The sequence below is a fragment of the Sorghum bicolor genome, chromosome 3 (genome assembly GCF_000003195.3).
Source record: "Sorghum bicolor cultivar BTx623 chromosome 3, Sorghum_bicolor_NCBIv3, whole genome shotgun sequence".
Classification (NCBI taxonomy): Eukaryota; Viridiplantae; Streptophyta; class Magnoliopsida; order Poales; family Poaceae; genus Sorghum; species Sorghum bicolor.
In genome coordinates, this window is record NC_012872.2 from 16,126,162 (window position 1) to 16,144,763 (window position 18,602).

Below are 18,602 nucleotides of genomic sequence, written 5' to 3' on the forward strand. Positions count from 1 at the left end.
TCCTTTTTTTTTTCAGTTTTTAAGAATCTGACTTTTGAAAACTGTGGTATCCAAATAAGCCAGTTTTTGCTGCCAGTTTTCGCCAGGTTCTTAAAACAAGAAGTTGTTTTGCCAGATTCTTATGAACCCAATGAGCAATAAATAAAGTCAGATTCTTAAAGAAACTTGTTTTAAAGTCAAACAAGAGATAAAAACTTGTTTTTAAGAATCCAAATTAAAACTGATCAAACAAGGCGTAAAGGATGCGTGTATGTGAAAAATCCCGGCCGTAGAAGCGATGCATCAAAAGACGATCTGTAGAACTAGAAACCGTATGAATTGAAGTTGTTCCCGCGTCCAATGCGGCTTTAATTTGTCGTTCATGGTGGCGTGCGTGCGTGCATGTGCTTATCATGTTCTTCTCCTCGATATCCTCATACGGGTACAAGTGACCCATACATACATTGTCATTATATTAAACACGGTCTAGAGCTAATGCATGACCCGTTTTCTATAGCGTCGAGGCTTGACGATTTTAGGCATCAACCAATGCCTCGTTCTATAGTAGTGGGCCAGTCATAGAAACCAGCGTAATCAAAGTTTTTTTTTTGTTTTTTCAGGGAAGGCTTCTTTGGTGGCAGAAGCAACTGACATGGTCATGTGTGGAGGTTTGGCTCTGGCTTCGATTCGATTCCTCTATTTCCTTTTCTTAAAATAAACTAATCGTTGAAGTTATTGTATTTGGTTTACCAGTTCTGAAATCAATTCTTGCACCATGCATGACGAACCAGACCTTATGGTACTAAACAAAGCATAGGAAGGAACACATGCAAAAGGATGATGCAAAGGCAGGAAATTAGCGCGGCCATCGATGAGCAAACACTATGCTCACGGTCACGGAGAATGATTTAGCCCCACGTCGGCCTGATTCGTGGAGCTCCAGAACCGCTAGCTGTACACGTATATATAATACTCCTGAAGCTAGCTAGGCAACTGGGATATTGGTACGGTGGATAATATTGTTTTGCTGCAAATTATACAGGTAGCAAGGTCCTATATCTGGACCATCGTCTAAACAGATCTCTCCAATCAACAGCATGTTTCATGGTACTAAAGTTTCATGCCATTTTGTTTTTGGCAAAAGGGGATTCCTTACGTATGGTCTAGGTAAATTATAAAGGTAGAGAAAGGGTTCCTTGCATTAATTTACTTTGGACGATCGACCAAATTTGGTCTCTCCGATCAAAATCCATGTTTTTTTCTTTTTGCAAATAAATGGAGAAAACAGCTAAATACAAGAATGCATATACAGGCGACAACGTTGTACTTGATTTGTCAAGTACGTTGTGTGATGAAGAATACAACGGACGTAATGAATAAATGAATTTAGACCCTATTTGAATCTCTCCTCATACATAAAATTTAGCTACTAAATTTTGGACCACTTTAACTCTAGAGATTCTAAACATGTCAAAACTTTAACCGTGGGCCTTTTGCATTTGCCAAAAACCTCCACGGCCACAAGGTACCTAAAAAACTAAAAACTTGCGATTCTAAAGAGTTAAAAACAGGACCTCTCGTTCAACACACCACACAATCATTTATTTGTATATATAATACGTTATCTTTTTATATCAATATTTTGTAATCTTACATTGGGTATTTTAGCTACTAAATGAACTCAAATGAAAAACTTTTAACTACAAAGTTTTAAAAAATCTTATCGAGTACTACAACTTTGATATATAATGTATCGCCATCAGAGAAAGTTTGAAAAATTCAAAAAAATGAACCTTAAAATATATGAATTTCAAACACATATTTGAGACTCTAGGTGATTTTAAATCAAAAACTTGTCAATATCAAACATGTTGATCAGGTGGACCACTAGAACTTTGGCATTAACTATGTGAACATAGGAGATCATTTAGGAATTCAAAATTTTAAATTTTAAAATCTATAACCTTCGAACACATGCTTGAGACTCTAAACATATTCAAATAAAAAACTTTTCAACTACAAAGTTGTAGATTCTATCGAGAACTATAACTTTTGTATAGACCATGTCAATATCTGAGATTGTTTGATAATTTTAAATTTCAAAATTTGCACACTTAAAATAATATTTTTTGGACCCTAAACATTTTCAATTCATAAATGTTTCAACTAAAAAGTTGTAGATCTCATCAAGAGCTACAATTTTGATATAAAAGTTTGTCTTCATCCGAATTCATATGAATAGGTTATGAATTATTTTTTGTTGCAATCATTAACCGAGGCGGAAATTGTAACGTAACCGCCACAGTTAATGAGTTCCTAACCGTGGCGGGTGTTATAAGCAACCGCCATTAACCATGGCGGTTACCTTACAATGTCCGCCACGGTTAATAACCGTGGCGGTTACCTTATAATGCCCACCATAGTTAATTATTAACCGTGGCGGTTGTCCGGTGGGCTGGCCGGCTTCAGCCGGCCGTGAATAACCGTGGCGGGCAAAAGCAACGCCCGCCTCAGAGCCTTTATATGAGACGCTACGCAAAATGAAACGTGTAGTAGTGAGCCACATACGTGAGCTAACATGGTAGTATAAAGTTTAGTCTTTAACCTTAACCAACTAAGATTTTAGACCATAGCATCTAAACAGATTCTTAGTTATGTTGCCCGGACACTCGCTCGTCCTTTGCCTTTGCTATATGTCGGGCCAATGATGGAGTTAGATATTTGCTTTTCTCAAGTTTGGTCAAGTACGTTAAGCACATCTAACAGCAAAAGCAGCCAACTGAAATTGCCGGCGAAGCCGCGATAATGATGAAGGGGGCCTGTTTTATACTTCCTTCATCCCAAACTATAAAACATTTGACTTTTTTATCCTAAGTTTGATCAATCATCTTATATATTCAAAAAATTTATGTAAACATAGTCAGATTTAAATCATTGAAGAATTTTTATTAATAAATCAAGTCATGATAAAAAAATAATATTTTACATAATTTTTTGAATAAGATGAGTGGTCAAATTTGATGTTAAAAACGTCAAATATCTTATAATTTAGGATGAATTGAGTAGTATGGGCCTTTGTTATGGATTATAGAAAATTAATAAAACTATCCGTTAATATGATTCTGAAGAAGATTCGCAAAAAAAAAGGTTCTGAAGAAGAGTAGTGTTGGAGCAAGATCTTTACTCTTATTTAAAAAAAAAAGAAAAGATCTTTACTCCTTTGCGCTGAAAAAAAAGTAGATGTGCACATATATTAGGGCTTCCATGACGCTATATGTAGTCTCCTCGGGACTCAGGAGAAGAAATACTTGTAAATATAGGAAAAAGTCTACATCACCCTCTGAACTATAGGATGGTGTCTACTTTACACTCTGAACTATGAAATGGTCTAATTTACTCCCTGAACTATGCAAAACCGTTCAAATCATCCCCTAGTTTCAGGAGGTAAATTAGACCGTTTCATAGTTCGGGAGGTAAAGTAGACATCACCGTTTAGGGGGTGATGTAGACTTTTTCCGGTAAATATATATGTGAGTGAGTATATATACGACTGAATGTAGGTAAATGTGCATTTATCTTTGCACGCCGCGGACACACATATAAAATAATCGCAGTTTTAAAGCATAATTTTATTTCTAATATTAATTAGAAATGGAAATGCATACTATTTGTTTAGGAGTCATAGATGGGTTGTTGGACAATTAATTAGTTAGGTCGTACGAAAATCAAACTTTCTAGAATCTGGGCATCTAGTCTACGTTGAAACGAAACCTCTGACCCAGGCAAGCCCACATCCAAAGTATCTGAGCTCTAATTCACACATTGTTACATGGGTTATGTCGTATGATGATGAAGGGAGAAAAAGGAGGCAAGTAGCAATATCCTGATATGGAAATATACTCACTCTGTCCTAGAATATATAATATAGAGAAGCATAAAAAAATAAGGAATATTTTCTTTGCGTTAAATAAGCACAGAAATTTGATAGATATTATATCGTTTATCTTTTATATTCACTTTTAGTCTATATTAAGTATTCGGTAAATACTAAGTATTTATACTTAAATAGGCTTAAAATTATCGGTCTAAAACAAGACAAAGGAGCGAAAAACAGCAACATCATATGAAGTAATAATCAATTATTAAATAATATATTATCTTAACTTTTATGTTAAACAACAAGACAAACATAGATACGTTCCCACTTGTGCATATTTTTTTTCCTATGATCATCTCTAACAGACTAAAATAATAAATTTTGTGTTTGATGAAATTACCATAGGGCGCGCCCACTAGTGAAAGTCCACTAATTTACTAAAATAAATCATGAAAATGTGAGTAACCGAGGACTCCCAATGGGAACGTATGTTCCACCTAAGACCTAGCTATATACTTAGGCTCTGTTTAGTTTCTAAAATTTTTCTTTTTGTCTCATCACATTGAAGAATCTATAGACACATGCATGGAACTTTAAATGTAGATAAAAAATTAATTGCGCAGTTTGTATATAATTTGCGAGACAAATCTTCTGAGTCTAGTTAGTCCACGATTGGACACTAATTGCCAAATAATATGAAACTACTATAATACCCAAATTCCAAAAAAAATCATGAACTAAAAAAGTCCTTACTTCTTGAACTATTTTAATTAATACAAGTAATCACGAAGAGAAGTGGCAAGTTTATGCAAAGATGACATCAACCAATACAACTTGGCAAGGCAACAGGGGTCATAAACATGATGTCAGTTTAGGTATATGATTTTATTTTGTTTGGCCTTGTTTACTTCCATTCCAAAACCTAAATTTTTTTCAAAATTTCCCGTCACATCGAATCTTTACATGCATGCATAAAGTATTAAATATAGACGAAAATAAAAACTAATTACACAGTTTGGTCAGAATTAACAAGATGAATCTTTTGAGCCTAGTTAGTCCATGGTTAAACACTAATTACTACAAATAAATAAAGGTGCTACAGTGTCATGAAATTTTTCCCTCCAACGACTAAACATGGCCTCGGTGGTAGGGGTAGTTAGTGCAACGCACTTCAATCGTTTTTTTTGTGGGTTTGGTTTTGCGGACTTGCGGTTTCCTCTCTTGTTGTTTTGGTGTTTCTTTTGACTCCGGCTAAAGGGCGTACTTGAGTTTGAGTCTGCAATCATTTTTTCCCCTTTCTTCGCCTAATGAAAATAACATCAAAACTCTTACCGTCCTTTTTTTAATTAAAAAAAAGAAGAGCTAACCGATCCAATTTTTAATTTCCAAATCAGGTAGAACAATTAGTTCATCTAAAACCTTATTAATATACTGCTGAAAGATGGTCAACGTAGCACAAAAGACAATGAAACAAAAACCTATCTTATCCATCAATCTCTGTAAGGTAAAGTAGAACAATAAAAATGGGCATTGAGCTTAGTTAATGAAAGCACGCAGGTCTGTATAGGCCATTGCGACTGCATCTTTTGTCATCAAAGAAGTCTTGCTTGCACCACGTTCCCTCGCCTCAAGATCTGTGCTTGCTACTAGAATCCCTTCTATATAAACCGTCGTGTGTTATACCTCGCTGATACAAAACACACACACACACACTCTCTCTCGGAGAAACATACAAGTAGAGAGTAGCTAGATCCAGCTCCAGAGGCATACATTACGGTCATGTCTCCGGCTGCAAGCAAGGGAGGAAGAATGGGCGGTGGTGCGGTGGCGGCAGCGGCCATGGCGGCCGCCGCTGTGCTGCTGTGCCTCCAGCTGCCGGCGGTGGCCCGTGGCCAGCTGCAGGTGGGGTTCTACAACACGAGCTGCCCCAACGCTGAGTCCCTGGTCCAGCAGGCCGTGGCCAGCGCTTTCGCCAACGACTCCGGCATCGCCGCCGGCCTCATCCGCCTCCATTTCCACGACTGCTTCGTCAGGGTACGTATACATACGACATGGATGCTGGCCGCCATCCGTCCCCTTGGATTTGGATTTGGATTTTTTCTGTTTCTTCCCTGCTTGCTTGCCTTAATCTCGATCTAGCTTCTGCACAATAATGACGACCGATTCTTTATCAACTAACCTTGCTAGCATGTTGGATTAACTCGCTAATAGAGTCTATCGTTGAATGCATGTTTCCATTCCTTTTTTTAATGGTTAACTACTCTAACAGTCCAGGGAGTACAAGATAAGGGAATTAGGTAGCAATTACACATTAATATTGGCCTTGTTTTGCGGCCCATTTGTATATGGTCATATGGACGGAATAAAGAGTTGAGTTAGTCGACAGTCACATATGCCTTGCTTCCATGCATGATGCCATCCTAACTGGTTCTTCACCTAATCACCTTTTGTTTTCTTTTGTCGGTTTCCCCTCTTTTGGAGATATGGACAACACCTCATGGACTTGTGATTTTCCAAGTAACAGTAGTTGGAAAATGTTGTATGTATTTTTTATAAATCGAGTCAAAGTTATTGAAATCCAAATCATGGCGACAAATATTTAGAAATAAAGAGAGTAGTTTATAATCTCTCTGTTCCATAATAGATAACGTTACATGATACATGTTGATCAAATTTCCTCAACTTTAATTAAATTTATTAAAATTATGTGCAATACTTATAGTCCATAGGCCATAGCTGCTAGCTTTAACCCATCATCTCCAGTTTCTCTTGCATGGCTAGAAAGCTCCAAATAATAATAAAAAAGAGCAAAAGTTCACATACAGTACATACATACATGTATATGAATTGTCAAACAAAGTAACGAACCATCAAGATCGACGTGAAAAAAGTAAAGGAGATAGCTCCGTTACTCCGTACCGTCGTTCGTCTCTCTGTCTCTGTCCCTCTGCTGCAGATCGAACAGCTTTTTCGTAGTCCACACAGATGCAGATGAGCACGGCACCACGTGCATCTTCTTCCTCGTGGACAGACTTGTGGTCATCGCTGGCCACTGTAGCCACACTGTCGTAGTACGTCCTCTGGGTGGGAGAACATTCAGAAAAAGCATCTGCTGTGATTGATGTTCCTTCTTGGAACAACGACACAAACAGCGGTAAAAGATCCACTGTGACTTTTTTTTGTTAAATGGCAAGAATTATTACCACAGCACACATAACATGATTATCGAGCAACTTGGAGTTCTTTTAATTGCACAATAACGACGACCGATTATCACTTGACCTCTAGCTATTAGCATCGGATTATTAACTAAGGCCTTGTTTAGTTCACCCTGAAAACCAAAAAGTTTTCAAGATTCCCTGTCACATCGAATCTTGTAGCACATACATGAAACATTAAATATAAACGAAAACAAAAACTAATTACACAGTTTAGCTGTAAATCACGAGCCGAATCTTTTGATCCTAGTGAGTCCATGATTGGATAATATTTATCACAAACAAACGAAAGTGCTACAGTACCGAAAATTTTTCACTTTTCGGAACTAAACAAGGCCTAAGTAATATATAGTAGATTCTGCAGTTCAATGTTTCCAAATTTTTGTTACGGCTAATTACTCCAGCAAGTACTATAGCTAAGGGAATTAGCTAGCAATTGTATGCACGATAATAATATTCAAGTATTTTGGCATGCTTTTGCAGTTGCATATGGACGGAATAAAGGGTTCAGTTTTAGTTGACAGCCACATATGTCTTGCTTCCATCCTAACTGGTGCTTCCTTCACCTTTTGGTTTCTTTGGTTAGTTTCCCTTCTTTTAATTAGGAGATGTGGACAACACTTCAGAGACTTAGAGACTTTTGTGCTTCAAGTAGTATCGCAAAGAAAAAAATAGTAGTAGCTAAAATACAACTCATCATCGAAGATGTAAATACTCACCGACGATGCATGCAGTCCAAGAGAGATGTCATGCATATAGCACACCTACATAGCGAACTCATCATCATCTCCGTTGTCCTTACATGGCTAATATAGTATAGCTGGAAATTAGCTCAGCGAAAGTTGTTCCCCCATAATACTAACGTCCATGTACCCTTGTCAGGCCTTGTTTCCGATCGAACAGCCTTTTCAATGCAAGTCACAGAGATGCGGATGACCATGCACCACGTGCATGTGTTCTTCCTTCCCTTGTGGTCAGTGGTCGCCGGCCGCTCGCCACCGTAGTCACACTGTCGTAGGTGGAACATTCAGAAAAAGCATCCGCTGTTTATGTTCAAACAAGTATTACCACACCACACATGGTATTATTATCCTCCAATGCAATTTCTAAAATAACCTGGAAACTTTTACACATATATTAACACTGCATTAATTACTGCAACAGCAGGGAATGAGAAAGAAATTCACTACAGTATATATATCTTGAGATCATCTACCTACTCTACTTGTGTGATTTTGATTTTGCAAACGGCCGGGATGTTGATGGTGCACAAATATATAATATCAGGGCTGTGACGCGTCGGTGCTGCTGACCTCCCCGAACAACACGGCGGAGCGCGACGCGCCGCCCAACAACCCGAGCCTCCGCGGGTTCCAGGTGATCGACGCGGCCAAGGCGGCGGTGGAGCAGAGCTGCCCGCAGACGGTGTCGTGCGCGGACATCGTGGCGTTCGCGGCGCGCGACAGCATCAACCTCACGGGCAACCTCGCGTACCAGGTGCCCTCGGGCCGCCGCGACGGCAACGTCTCCCTCCTCTCCGACGCCAACACCAACCTCCCCGCGCCGACGTTCAACGCGTCCCAGCTGGTGGCCGGCTTCGCGGCCAAGAACCTCACCGACGAGGAGATGGTCATCCTCTCCGGCGCACACACCGTCGGACGCTCCTTCTGCACCGCATTCCTCCCGCGCATCTACAACGGATCCACCCCGATCGTACGTAATTAACATATGATGATGATGATATATATATACTAATAATAACAATTGACGTCTGATGATGCAAAATAATAATTCCTCGATCTGCATGCCATGCAATATTATATTTCAGGTTGACACGGGGCTGAGCGCAGGGTACGCCACGCTGCTGCAAGCGCTGTGCCCGTCCAACGCCAACTCGTCGACGCCGACGACGACGGTGATCGACCCGAGCACGCCGGCGGTGCTGGACAACAACTACTACAAGCTGCTGCCGCTCAACATGGGCCTCTTCTTCTCCGACAACCAGCTGCGGGTCAACTCCACGCTCAACGCCTCCGTCAACAGCTTCGCGGCCAACGAGACGCTCTGGAAGGAGAAGTTCGTCGCCGCCATGATCAAGATGGGGAACATCGAGGTGCTCACGGGGAGCCAGGGAGAGATCAGGCTCAACTGCAGCGTCGTCAACAACGGCTCCTCGTCGTCGTCGTCGTCGGTGGGGATCCAGCAGACCACCGCGTCCCTCGATGAGATCGCCACGAGCTGATCCCGATCGGCGGCCGGCCGGCGTGATGATGATATATGAGCACTCTGGATCCATTTGTGTGCATGCACCTGTCCATCTTTGGGGTTATCTTCTACGTGTTGTTTACAGTACCTGGCTATAGTACGTTTGTTCCGCATACGAGAGTGTAGTGCGTAGTTTGATCGTGTGTGTCATGCATATGCACGTAAACGAATTTTTCGTTATCACCATGGATATGTATCCCGTGAATGTCGGAAACCATCATCAGTAAATAAAACTGGTGCTCTTCATTACACCGGCTGTTCTGACCATTTTCTATCGCTAATGGGATAAACTTGGATGAAACATTTCACACTCAATGCAAAGTTTTATTATATATATTTTATAAGTATTTAATTTCATGACTCTTAGCTAGAGTTGATAATCATACCAAGATGAGCTCATTTCTTCTCTCTTTCTTAAATACTCTGCTATATTATAAAAAATACATATATAGCAACCTATTTAACGCAAATAAAACTCACATGAAATTTTTACTGTGACTGACCTAATGATCACCATGGAGGAGGAGACAGAGAGAGGGTAGCCTAACAATAATCATTCTGTAATTAGGGCTTTACTATGAAAATGTCAACTCACAGTTCTAATTTTAACCCTGAACAAATTAAAGACGACACGTCGTGCATACCATACTTACGTGTGTGACTCTTGATTATTCAAGCCAAAAACATAAAGAATGTCATCCATATGATTACTTTTAGTGCGGTGTGTACTGAACTGCAAATCAGTTTGGTAGTAATACACATAATAATAACTAGGAGTAAACAATATATAATTGTGTGTGTATGCAGAAGTAAAATCAACGACATGGATCAACAAAATCCGCTTGACTCGCCGCGTTATCCAACCTATAACAGGAGTTATCAAGATGGACACCACTTCTGCTGGAAATCAGGGACCTACCGCGGTACCTCTGGCTTGACTTCTGAGGCAACATCGATGGGAAAATGGGAACCAAACGTGAGTCAGTCCGCGTCATGCATCTATCCTATCATTCATCACTTCTACTGTACACGCTAAGAGCAACTCCAAGAGCTTGACTAAACTTAATAGCCAATTCTATTATTTAGCTATTTTGTAAAATAGAAAACGGCGTAAAAAAGAAGAAGTTCACAATTTGCCATTTTACAAAATCAGTGTGTCAGTGGTTGGCTATATATCGCCACCAAAAATCAAGGGATAGCCAACACTACTACAGAAGAGGCCTTTGGACGATTGCCAAAATCGCCAACAGTCTCGACAACTTTCTATTATACAAAACCAGATAGCACATCTGTTGGAGCCTACTTTTTACTTTGCAAATTCTAAAATAACCTTCACAACAAGAATAGTCAAGCTGTTGGAGTTGCTCTAAGAGGACACCTCATAAATAGATATGATCATGTAAGGATAATCTCAATACTAAAAACTACATGTAGTTTCTATACATATTAATTCCTATATATATATATATATATATATATATATATATATATATATATATATATATATATATATATATATAAACTATGGTTTCCACGAATCGTTTTTATAGAATATTTTTTTATCCAATCACATACATTCTCTCTCCATTCTCTATAATCACAATCCTTTCGTGCTTTGATTCTCGTGTAGACATGGTTTCTAATTTAGACCTGATTTTTATGGTTTTTGCTCTCTCTTTGATAATTATCTTACCACATCAGCAAAGCGCTTAGGTGATAATATAATTAATGTCTATAGAAACTATCCCGGTTGAAAGTGTCCTAAAGTAGTACCGCCACGTACCTATAGATTTATCATTTTCTTAATTAAATTACAAACTATCAATATTTTTTATGCATACTACAACGGATTCAATTTTTACAGGGTATCTCTAGAAATCAATATTTAGAATTTTAATAAACAACGTTAAAATAGAAAAAAGAAAATAAATCATAGACTGAACCCACAAATTACATAATAGCAAAATTTAGAGACGTCCTACAATGCAGATGGGGCTCTAATCCATCTAAAAATGGTTCCAAAAATAGACTATCTTTAGAAATCATCTAGAGGTAGTTTATATGTTTTAGTTGCTTCTAAAAATTGTCTTTATTTTCAAATGCGGTTGATAACGTCAACCGCCTTAATTTAGAATTTGATTTCTAGAGGCGGTTTGTCATGTACTCCACGCTCTAAAGACAGGTGCATCACAAAAAAGTCATAATATTGCAAAGTCGGATGGCTACAAAGTTTATATGAAAGTCATAGACCTCGAAGGAGTTCATCTCTTCACCATTTTTATTGGTCTCGCGAACAAAATGAGGTGCTCATCACCATCTTATTTCCACAAACTAATAATTAGTATAAACAGGAAAGTAGAACCGTTCTATCTCAAACCATAACATGAAAATGATAGATTTAATGGATGAATTCATAATGTACCACTGGGATGATAATTCTGGAGAAATTCTGAGCCTAATTTTCCCCTTCCCCCGAGCGCTCCAGCAACGGGCGACTCGGGGGTGACCTCACTGGCGCTCAAGGCCACCCGCCCCAGCATCCCCCCAGCCGCCGCTATCATCCTCTGGCGTGTGACAGCAGTGGCGGCGCCCCGAAGAAAGGGTGCCGCCCGCAGTCATCTCTCCCTCCCACCTCCCTCCATCTCCACCCCTAATCACCTCCCCTCTGGCGAGTTTGCGCCTCCGGTCGGCTAGATTCAGCGCCCCTAGGTCTAGATCTGCGCGCCCCTCACTCCTTTCTATCGAGATCTAGGGTGACGCTTGTCAGTCCTACCGTTAGCAGCGGCGGTGTGGACACACGACTGCTCGGCCAGACCCGGCACCCTTGGTCTAGATCCACGTGCCTCTACTTTGCAGGGATTCAGGGCAGCCTAGGCACCGTCGAGGTCTAGGGCCGTGGCCTGGATGCTCGACCGTCCGTGCCCACACGTCTCCCGGACACCGTTGTGCGTGTGTCTAGGCATCTGGCCGGCCGCCTGAGCCGTTGCCTGCGCGCGGGGGGTCCCCTGGCGGGCGAGTGCATGTCGTGCTCATGCGAAGGTCGTGGCGGCGTGTTGCGTTGCACCGTGCCTCCTGCCTACCAATTGCCAGGCGTGGGGCTGTAGTGGCCTCCTTAGGTTCGCTCTCCAAGCTAGGCTGGTGGGTGGGGCTGCTCCCCTACGCCGGAGCTGTGGTGGGTGGTGTCGGTGGCCTCTGCAAGGCACTATGGTCCTCGGTTCGCGGTCCAGCGCCGTCGTGGGTCAGTGGTTGGGGACAAGAGACCCTCCAGCAACCGTGAGCAAGCTCCTGAGTGAAAACCTTGCCCGTCTTTTGCCTAGGGCCTGCGGCGATAGCGCAACTGCGTCATCCTCCTTCCTGAAGGCGTCATCGAAGGAGTAGTTCATCTCATGGTTGCCGTTTCTGGGACGAAAGTCCTTCTTGTGCCCTTGTCAGCGTTGTTGACATCTGTGGACGTCATACCCTCCTTGGAGGCTTCGTTGTTGCCCTGCATCTGCCGACGCCGCTCCTTGCCTGTGTTGTCCCTGCCTGCACTTTTGTTTTCCTCGCTTTGGTCTATCCACCTCGGGTGTCGGTGCTATAGTCGTCGTCATCGTCGTTTTCTTCGTAGTGGCTACCTGGTCGCTGGTGGATTCGTTGCCTTCTTCGCAGCGGCTACCTGGTCGCTGGCGGATTTGGTCGCCTTCCTCTTCGCAACGACTACCTGGTCATTTGTGGATGGATGGATGGATGGATGTTGAGCTCTTTACAATGGCTACCTGGCCACTTGCGGATGGATGGTGAGATTTTTACTGGTGGATGCTTTGGCACCATGGCTTCGGCCACCCTGTTTTGGCGACCTTACCGCGGATGTACTCTTTCTTTGGCAGACATAGTCGATTGGTGTTTAGTGATGGAGTTCCACAACCCTCCCCCCATGTATTCTTGTTGTTCCTTGTGTCGTTCGGATTCCGTCGGTAATCCTAGAATTACTTGTGAGTCCTTGTATCCGTGCTGTGGCCTTTCTTATGGTCCTTCCTCTTAATGAAAAACGGATGAAAGACCCGATCTCGAAAAAAAATAATGTACCACTGCATCTATCTATAGGATTGATGGACAAGTTTCTCAAACCACAAACACCAAGTTAACACATCCATGTCAGATGGATGAAGAATTAGAATTTTCTGTCTCATACACTCATTTATTTCGCAACCACATAATTGACGATGACATTTCAGTTTGGACACGAGCCAAAGCTTATTTAGCCTCTATATCTATATAAAGTATGCTAAGGTTGCGTACTAGCTACTTTTCTTCTCCGGCTGCTATCTTACCCAGCACTCTGCTAAACAAACCTGCCAGACGCCGGGCGCGCCTCTTTATAAACACTAGCTGAACCATCGAGTTAAACAAGTGCCTGCTCAGAAATAGCAGCAGTGTGATTGAGACTATACAGCTAGCATAGCAGGCCTAAGTACTGGCAATGGCGGGAGAGAGGATGAGCACTAGCAGCGGCGGCTTTGCCGGCCTGGTGGCGTGCGTCGCCACCGTGTGCCTGCTGCTGCCGACGGGGAGCCGCGCCCAGCTCAAGGTGGGGTTCTACAACACCACCTGCCCCAACGCCGAGGCGCTCGTGCGTCAGGTCGTCACGGCTGCTTTCGCCAACAACTCCGGCGTCGCACCCGGCCTCATCCGCCTCCATTTCCATGACTGCTTTGTCAGGGTACGTACGTATATACACAATTAAACATGCATGCATGTAAGTGGTGTCTCGGCAGATCACACATGTGCAGTACATGTATAGACTCTACTTGATTTTTTTTCCACGTTTTTCATCTCTACTACTTCGTACTTCAGACGAGCTGGTTCACCCAATTCCATTGCCACGGTCGTTCAGTAGTTTTTAATCTAGCGAACAATCCGACAGCTAATGCATGCCGGTCGTCCATCCTTCTCCCACCACTTCTCTTTCCCTCTGCTTTTGACATCATCATGAAAAAAATAAAATATTTATTTCAAATTACTATAACTTTTGAATGATGTATCTATTTTTAATTCCGTCTTCACCGGTGTGTTCAACGTGACAAGACGAACAAAACTAGACCCCACTTCTATATGTTTCGAGGATTTTTATTTTTCTAATAACAATTTATGTATATAAACTTATAACATATAAGTTATGTTGCTAACTTATTCTGCTAAATTATGCTGCTAACCTATTCTGCTAAGTTGTATCGTATAACTTCTGTTTATGTATAATAAATGTCATAACTTTCTATATGCACTAGTGTATTAGTTGTGCAACTTATGTACATAAGTTGTATTGTGTAACTTATGTCTCTCTCTATTCTAAATTATAAAATGTTTTGATATTTCTACATATATTGATTTTGTTATGTGTATACATATATAGTTGTGTCTAGATACATACTAAATTCAATTTAGAAAAGTCAACGTGCCTTATAATTCGAAATAGTGGAAGTAAACTTATGTACATAAGTTATATACTATAACTTTTTGAGAACGACTAAGTTAGCAATGTTAAGTTATTTCTCGAACTTATGTTGTCTAGAAGCACTTCTAAGTTAGTACTGTTAAGTTTATCGTGAAAGTTACGCTTTTTTTTAATTCCATTTTATAAGTTATGAGCACATGCTTCTTAAAAAAAATATATTAAAGGGCGGGTGATCTAGGAAAAGAAAGTGAAAAGAGAATCGAATATCTAAAAAGAGAAAGAGAAACGATTCTTGTTCTGTCCAAAATAAAAAGTAATATATGCACTTTCCAAAAAAGGAAAGAAAATAGTTGTCGGAAACTGACCGCTGCTTTTATTTTCACTGAACGTTTGTGAAATAGTGGTGTCGGCTTGTTCATGAGAGATGGAAATATATCTCTCATATAATAATATTCGTCCTGTGAACAAGGAACCAAAAAGGAAATATAAGGTATAGCATGATCCAACAATAGTTGCGGTAAAACCAAACGTATTAATTTTGACCAATATATTGTAAAGTTAGACACATAAGAGGATGGGAATTCCAAAAATAATTTTCAACTGAAATCCTCTTGGTATACTCTGTCAGACCAAATATATACAAAAAATTATTAATATTTATAGTACATAATAAATATCGTTAGATTAATTGTTCATATTTTGACAGTAACCTTATTTGGAGATATAAATATTGCTAATGTTTTATATAACTGCCCATTTAGATCTTTATCATTCTGGAAAAATTATAATCTACTTTATGAACTAGGCTAGCTATTTGGCTAGCAAATTTGATATTCCACAACTTTCAAAGTTTAAATATAAACCTGTGTTAAATTCGTGGGTGAAAGATAGAGATAGATATTTCGTCAATTATCATGCCCTGTTTCTGCTTTGCATCTTATACCAAGCAGAAGTGCGGTGTATAAGTATCTCCCCTCTGTGGCCAACAACAACATACAAATATGTTCCACACGCAGTCATGCTAACTTAACTGATTCGTGCCTAAATTGTGATTATTGGAACGGATTTTAATTCAAAAACTCAAATGAGACCTAATTCTTCTAGTTAAATTTAAGAAAGCTTGAATTATATACATAACCATAAACAGCATTTTTTGTGGTTTTTGGTATGGATGGCGTAGTGGTTGCGGCTATTTATTTACAACCAAGTAAATATCTAAATTATTTAATTTGAACAATGGTGCAAAAACTCAAAAACGTTGGCCAATAACATATTTTCCTAAGGCCTTATTTAGATGTCCATGTGTTTATCTCAAATTTTCAACCCATGTGTGTTGAAATGGGTTTGTGGGAAATTTAAACTAAACTCTATATACCAACCCACCTCAACGCATACGTCTGAGATGAATACATAGATACCCAAACTAAGCCCCTAACATGGTCTTCAACATATTGTGAGCCAGAGATTTTTACGTAAAACACTACCAAAATGGTAAAAATCTCCTAGTATTTTTAACTAGTAATAAAACACTATCATTAGTCATATCACATACGAATCTCACTAGGAGACATTTAGTAGGCAAATTTATACTAAATTTTGAATACCAAAACACTAGAAGAATCCCACGTTACTAGGAAAAATCTAAAATTATGGTTGTGAAAGTTCCATCAATAATAATAATTTAGTCTGTTCGATCAGTGTAGGTAACAGATAAGGGTTGTTTGTCTCTATCATAAAAATAATCCAAACAAAACTCTAAGCTTCACGGAACACGTGCACATGTCTTGGTTATCGTTCTCAAACTTTCCTCTCTTGAATAATAGATAGTTCAACAGCAACGAAAGCTCAGTTTGGATCTTGGCAGCATATGCTCCCTCAACTCTTGAATTATATTCTTCATGGATATATATGACATAAACCGTTGAATTATTTTGGAAGAACAAGTCAATTGGTCGTTGGTACACACATAGTACATGAGTACAACCACCACCTAGATAGACCGGCCTGTACTAGCAATATATTGATGCCGTCCAACAGGTACTATATACTACAATTACGTAGGAGTACTAGTTAAGATTGGTATTAGGCCTTGTTTAGATGCACTAAAAAACCCAAAACTTTATAAGATTCTCCATCACATCGAATCTTACGGCACTTGCATGGAATATTAAATATAGATAAAAAAAATAACTAATTGCATAGTTTATCTGTAAATCACGATACGAATCTTTTCAGGCTAGTTACTCTATAATTGGACAATGTTTGTTAAATAAAAACGAAAGTGCTATAGTGTCAAAATCCAAAAAGTTTTTTATTAAAAAAGGCCTTATCCAACGCACTTGTGGTTTTATATACTGCCAGTCCAAGTCCAGAATGATCAGCGTTGAAGCATACGCGTGTTATGTTGATGCTTGACAATTAATGTAATGCCACATTTACTAATCATGGTGAGGACTGAAACAGTGAAACCTAATTAAACTTTGGTGGTTGGCTTTTGATGACCCATCATTCCACACACAGGGCTGCGACGCCTCCGTCCTCCTATCCGTGAACCCCGCCGGCGGCAACACGGAGCGTCAGTCCCGGGCGAACAACCCGAGCCTGCGCGGCTTCGACGTGATCGACGCCGCCAAGGCCGCCGTGGAGCGGAGCTGCCCGCGCACCGTCTCGTGCGCCGACATCGTCGCCTTCGCCGCCCGCGACAGCGTCAACCTGACGGGCAAGCTCTTCTACCAGGTGCCCGCGGGGCGGCGGGACGGCCGCGTGTCCAACGAGACGGAGGCCGACACCAACCTGCTTGGCCCTGACAGCACGGCGCAGGTCCTCATCGACGGCTTCAGGAGGAAGAACCTCACCGTCGAGGACATGGTGGTGCTGTCGGGCTCCCACACTATCGGCCGCTCCCACTGCGCCTCCTTCCTGGCCACCAACCGCCGCCGGCTGGCCGACGGGACCATCAGCGCGGCGTACCAGGCGCTGCTGGAGGCGCTGTGCCCGCCCAGCCCCGGCCAGTTCGACCCAAACACGACGGAGATCGACGTCAGCACGCCGGCTGTGCTGGACAACAACTACTACAAGCTGCTGCCGCTCAACCTCGGCCTCCACTTCTCCGACGACCAGCTCATCCGCAACGCCACGCTCGCGCCGCTCGCCAACGCCTTCGCCGCCGACGAGACGCTCTGGAAGCAGAAGTTCGCCGCCGCCATGGTCAAGATGGGCAACATCGACGTCAAGACCGGCACCACGGATGAGATCCGCCTCAACTGCAGCGTCGTCAACCCGTCCTCGTCGTCGGCGGCCGCCGCCGGGGTGATCGAGATGCTGTTCCCGGCCGACGAGGTTGCCACGAGCTGATGAAGTACTGATGATCAGCAATATGTACACACGTTACACGTACGCGCGTGTGCATGAGTATTGATCAGCAGTGTCGTCTTTGCTTTGCATGTATGTGATTGCCTTTTGTACGTACGTGTGGACGTGGACCTACTAGCTTGTTGTTTGTTGCGCACAGTCGTACACCCGGGCTTGGTGTGGGAAATTAATAAACAAAATAATGATCGATGATCTACGTACTTCTTAAACTATCTCCAACAATCCTCACCCAAAATACAAGACTCATTTGTCCTTTGGGTAGCGCTACAGGTAAAAGGTTCCATACCTATTTTTAGTCTTCTCCAACAACAAGACCTAAAAGACAACACTCTCTGCAAATGGGTCTCGAGGAGAGAGGATACCCAAATTTGGGTTATGCCTCTCCTGATACCCAAAGTGGGTCTTCTGTATGGGTCCTCTGTTGGAGGCTATAGGTATTGTGTTGGAGACCCATTTTGGA

At 41.4% G+C, this 18,602-nt stretch overlaps 2 protein-coding genes across 2 annotated transcripts; both read left to right on the forward strand.

Annotated features, from left to right (window-relative positions):
• On the forward strand, positions 5,416–9,606 carry LOC8086301 (peroxidase 1). Its single transcript, XM_002455521.2, has 3 exons — positions 5,416–5,890; positions 8,362–8,787; positions 8,903–9,606. The coding sequence occupies exons 1-3, from the start codon at positions 5,636–5,638 to the stop codon at positions 9,314–9,316; spliced, it is 1,095 nt and encodes a 364-aa protein (XP_002455566.1). The 5' UTR covers positions 5,416–5,635; the 3' UTR covers positions 9,317–9,606.
• On the forward strand, positions 13,646–18,351 carry LOC8086302 (peroxidase 1). The gene is made up of 2 exons (XM_002455522.2): positions 13,646–14,038; positions 17,291–18,351. The coding sequence occupies exons 1-2, from the start codon at positions 13,799–13,801 to the stop codon at positions 18,122–18,124; spliced, it is 1,074 nt and encodes a 357-aa protein (XP_002455567.1). The 5' UTR covers positions 13,646–13,798; the 3' UTR covers positions 18,125–18,351.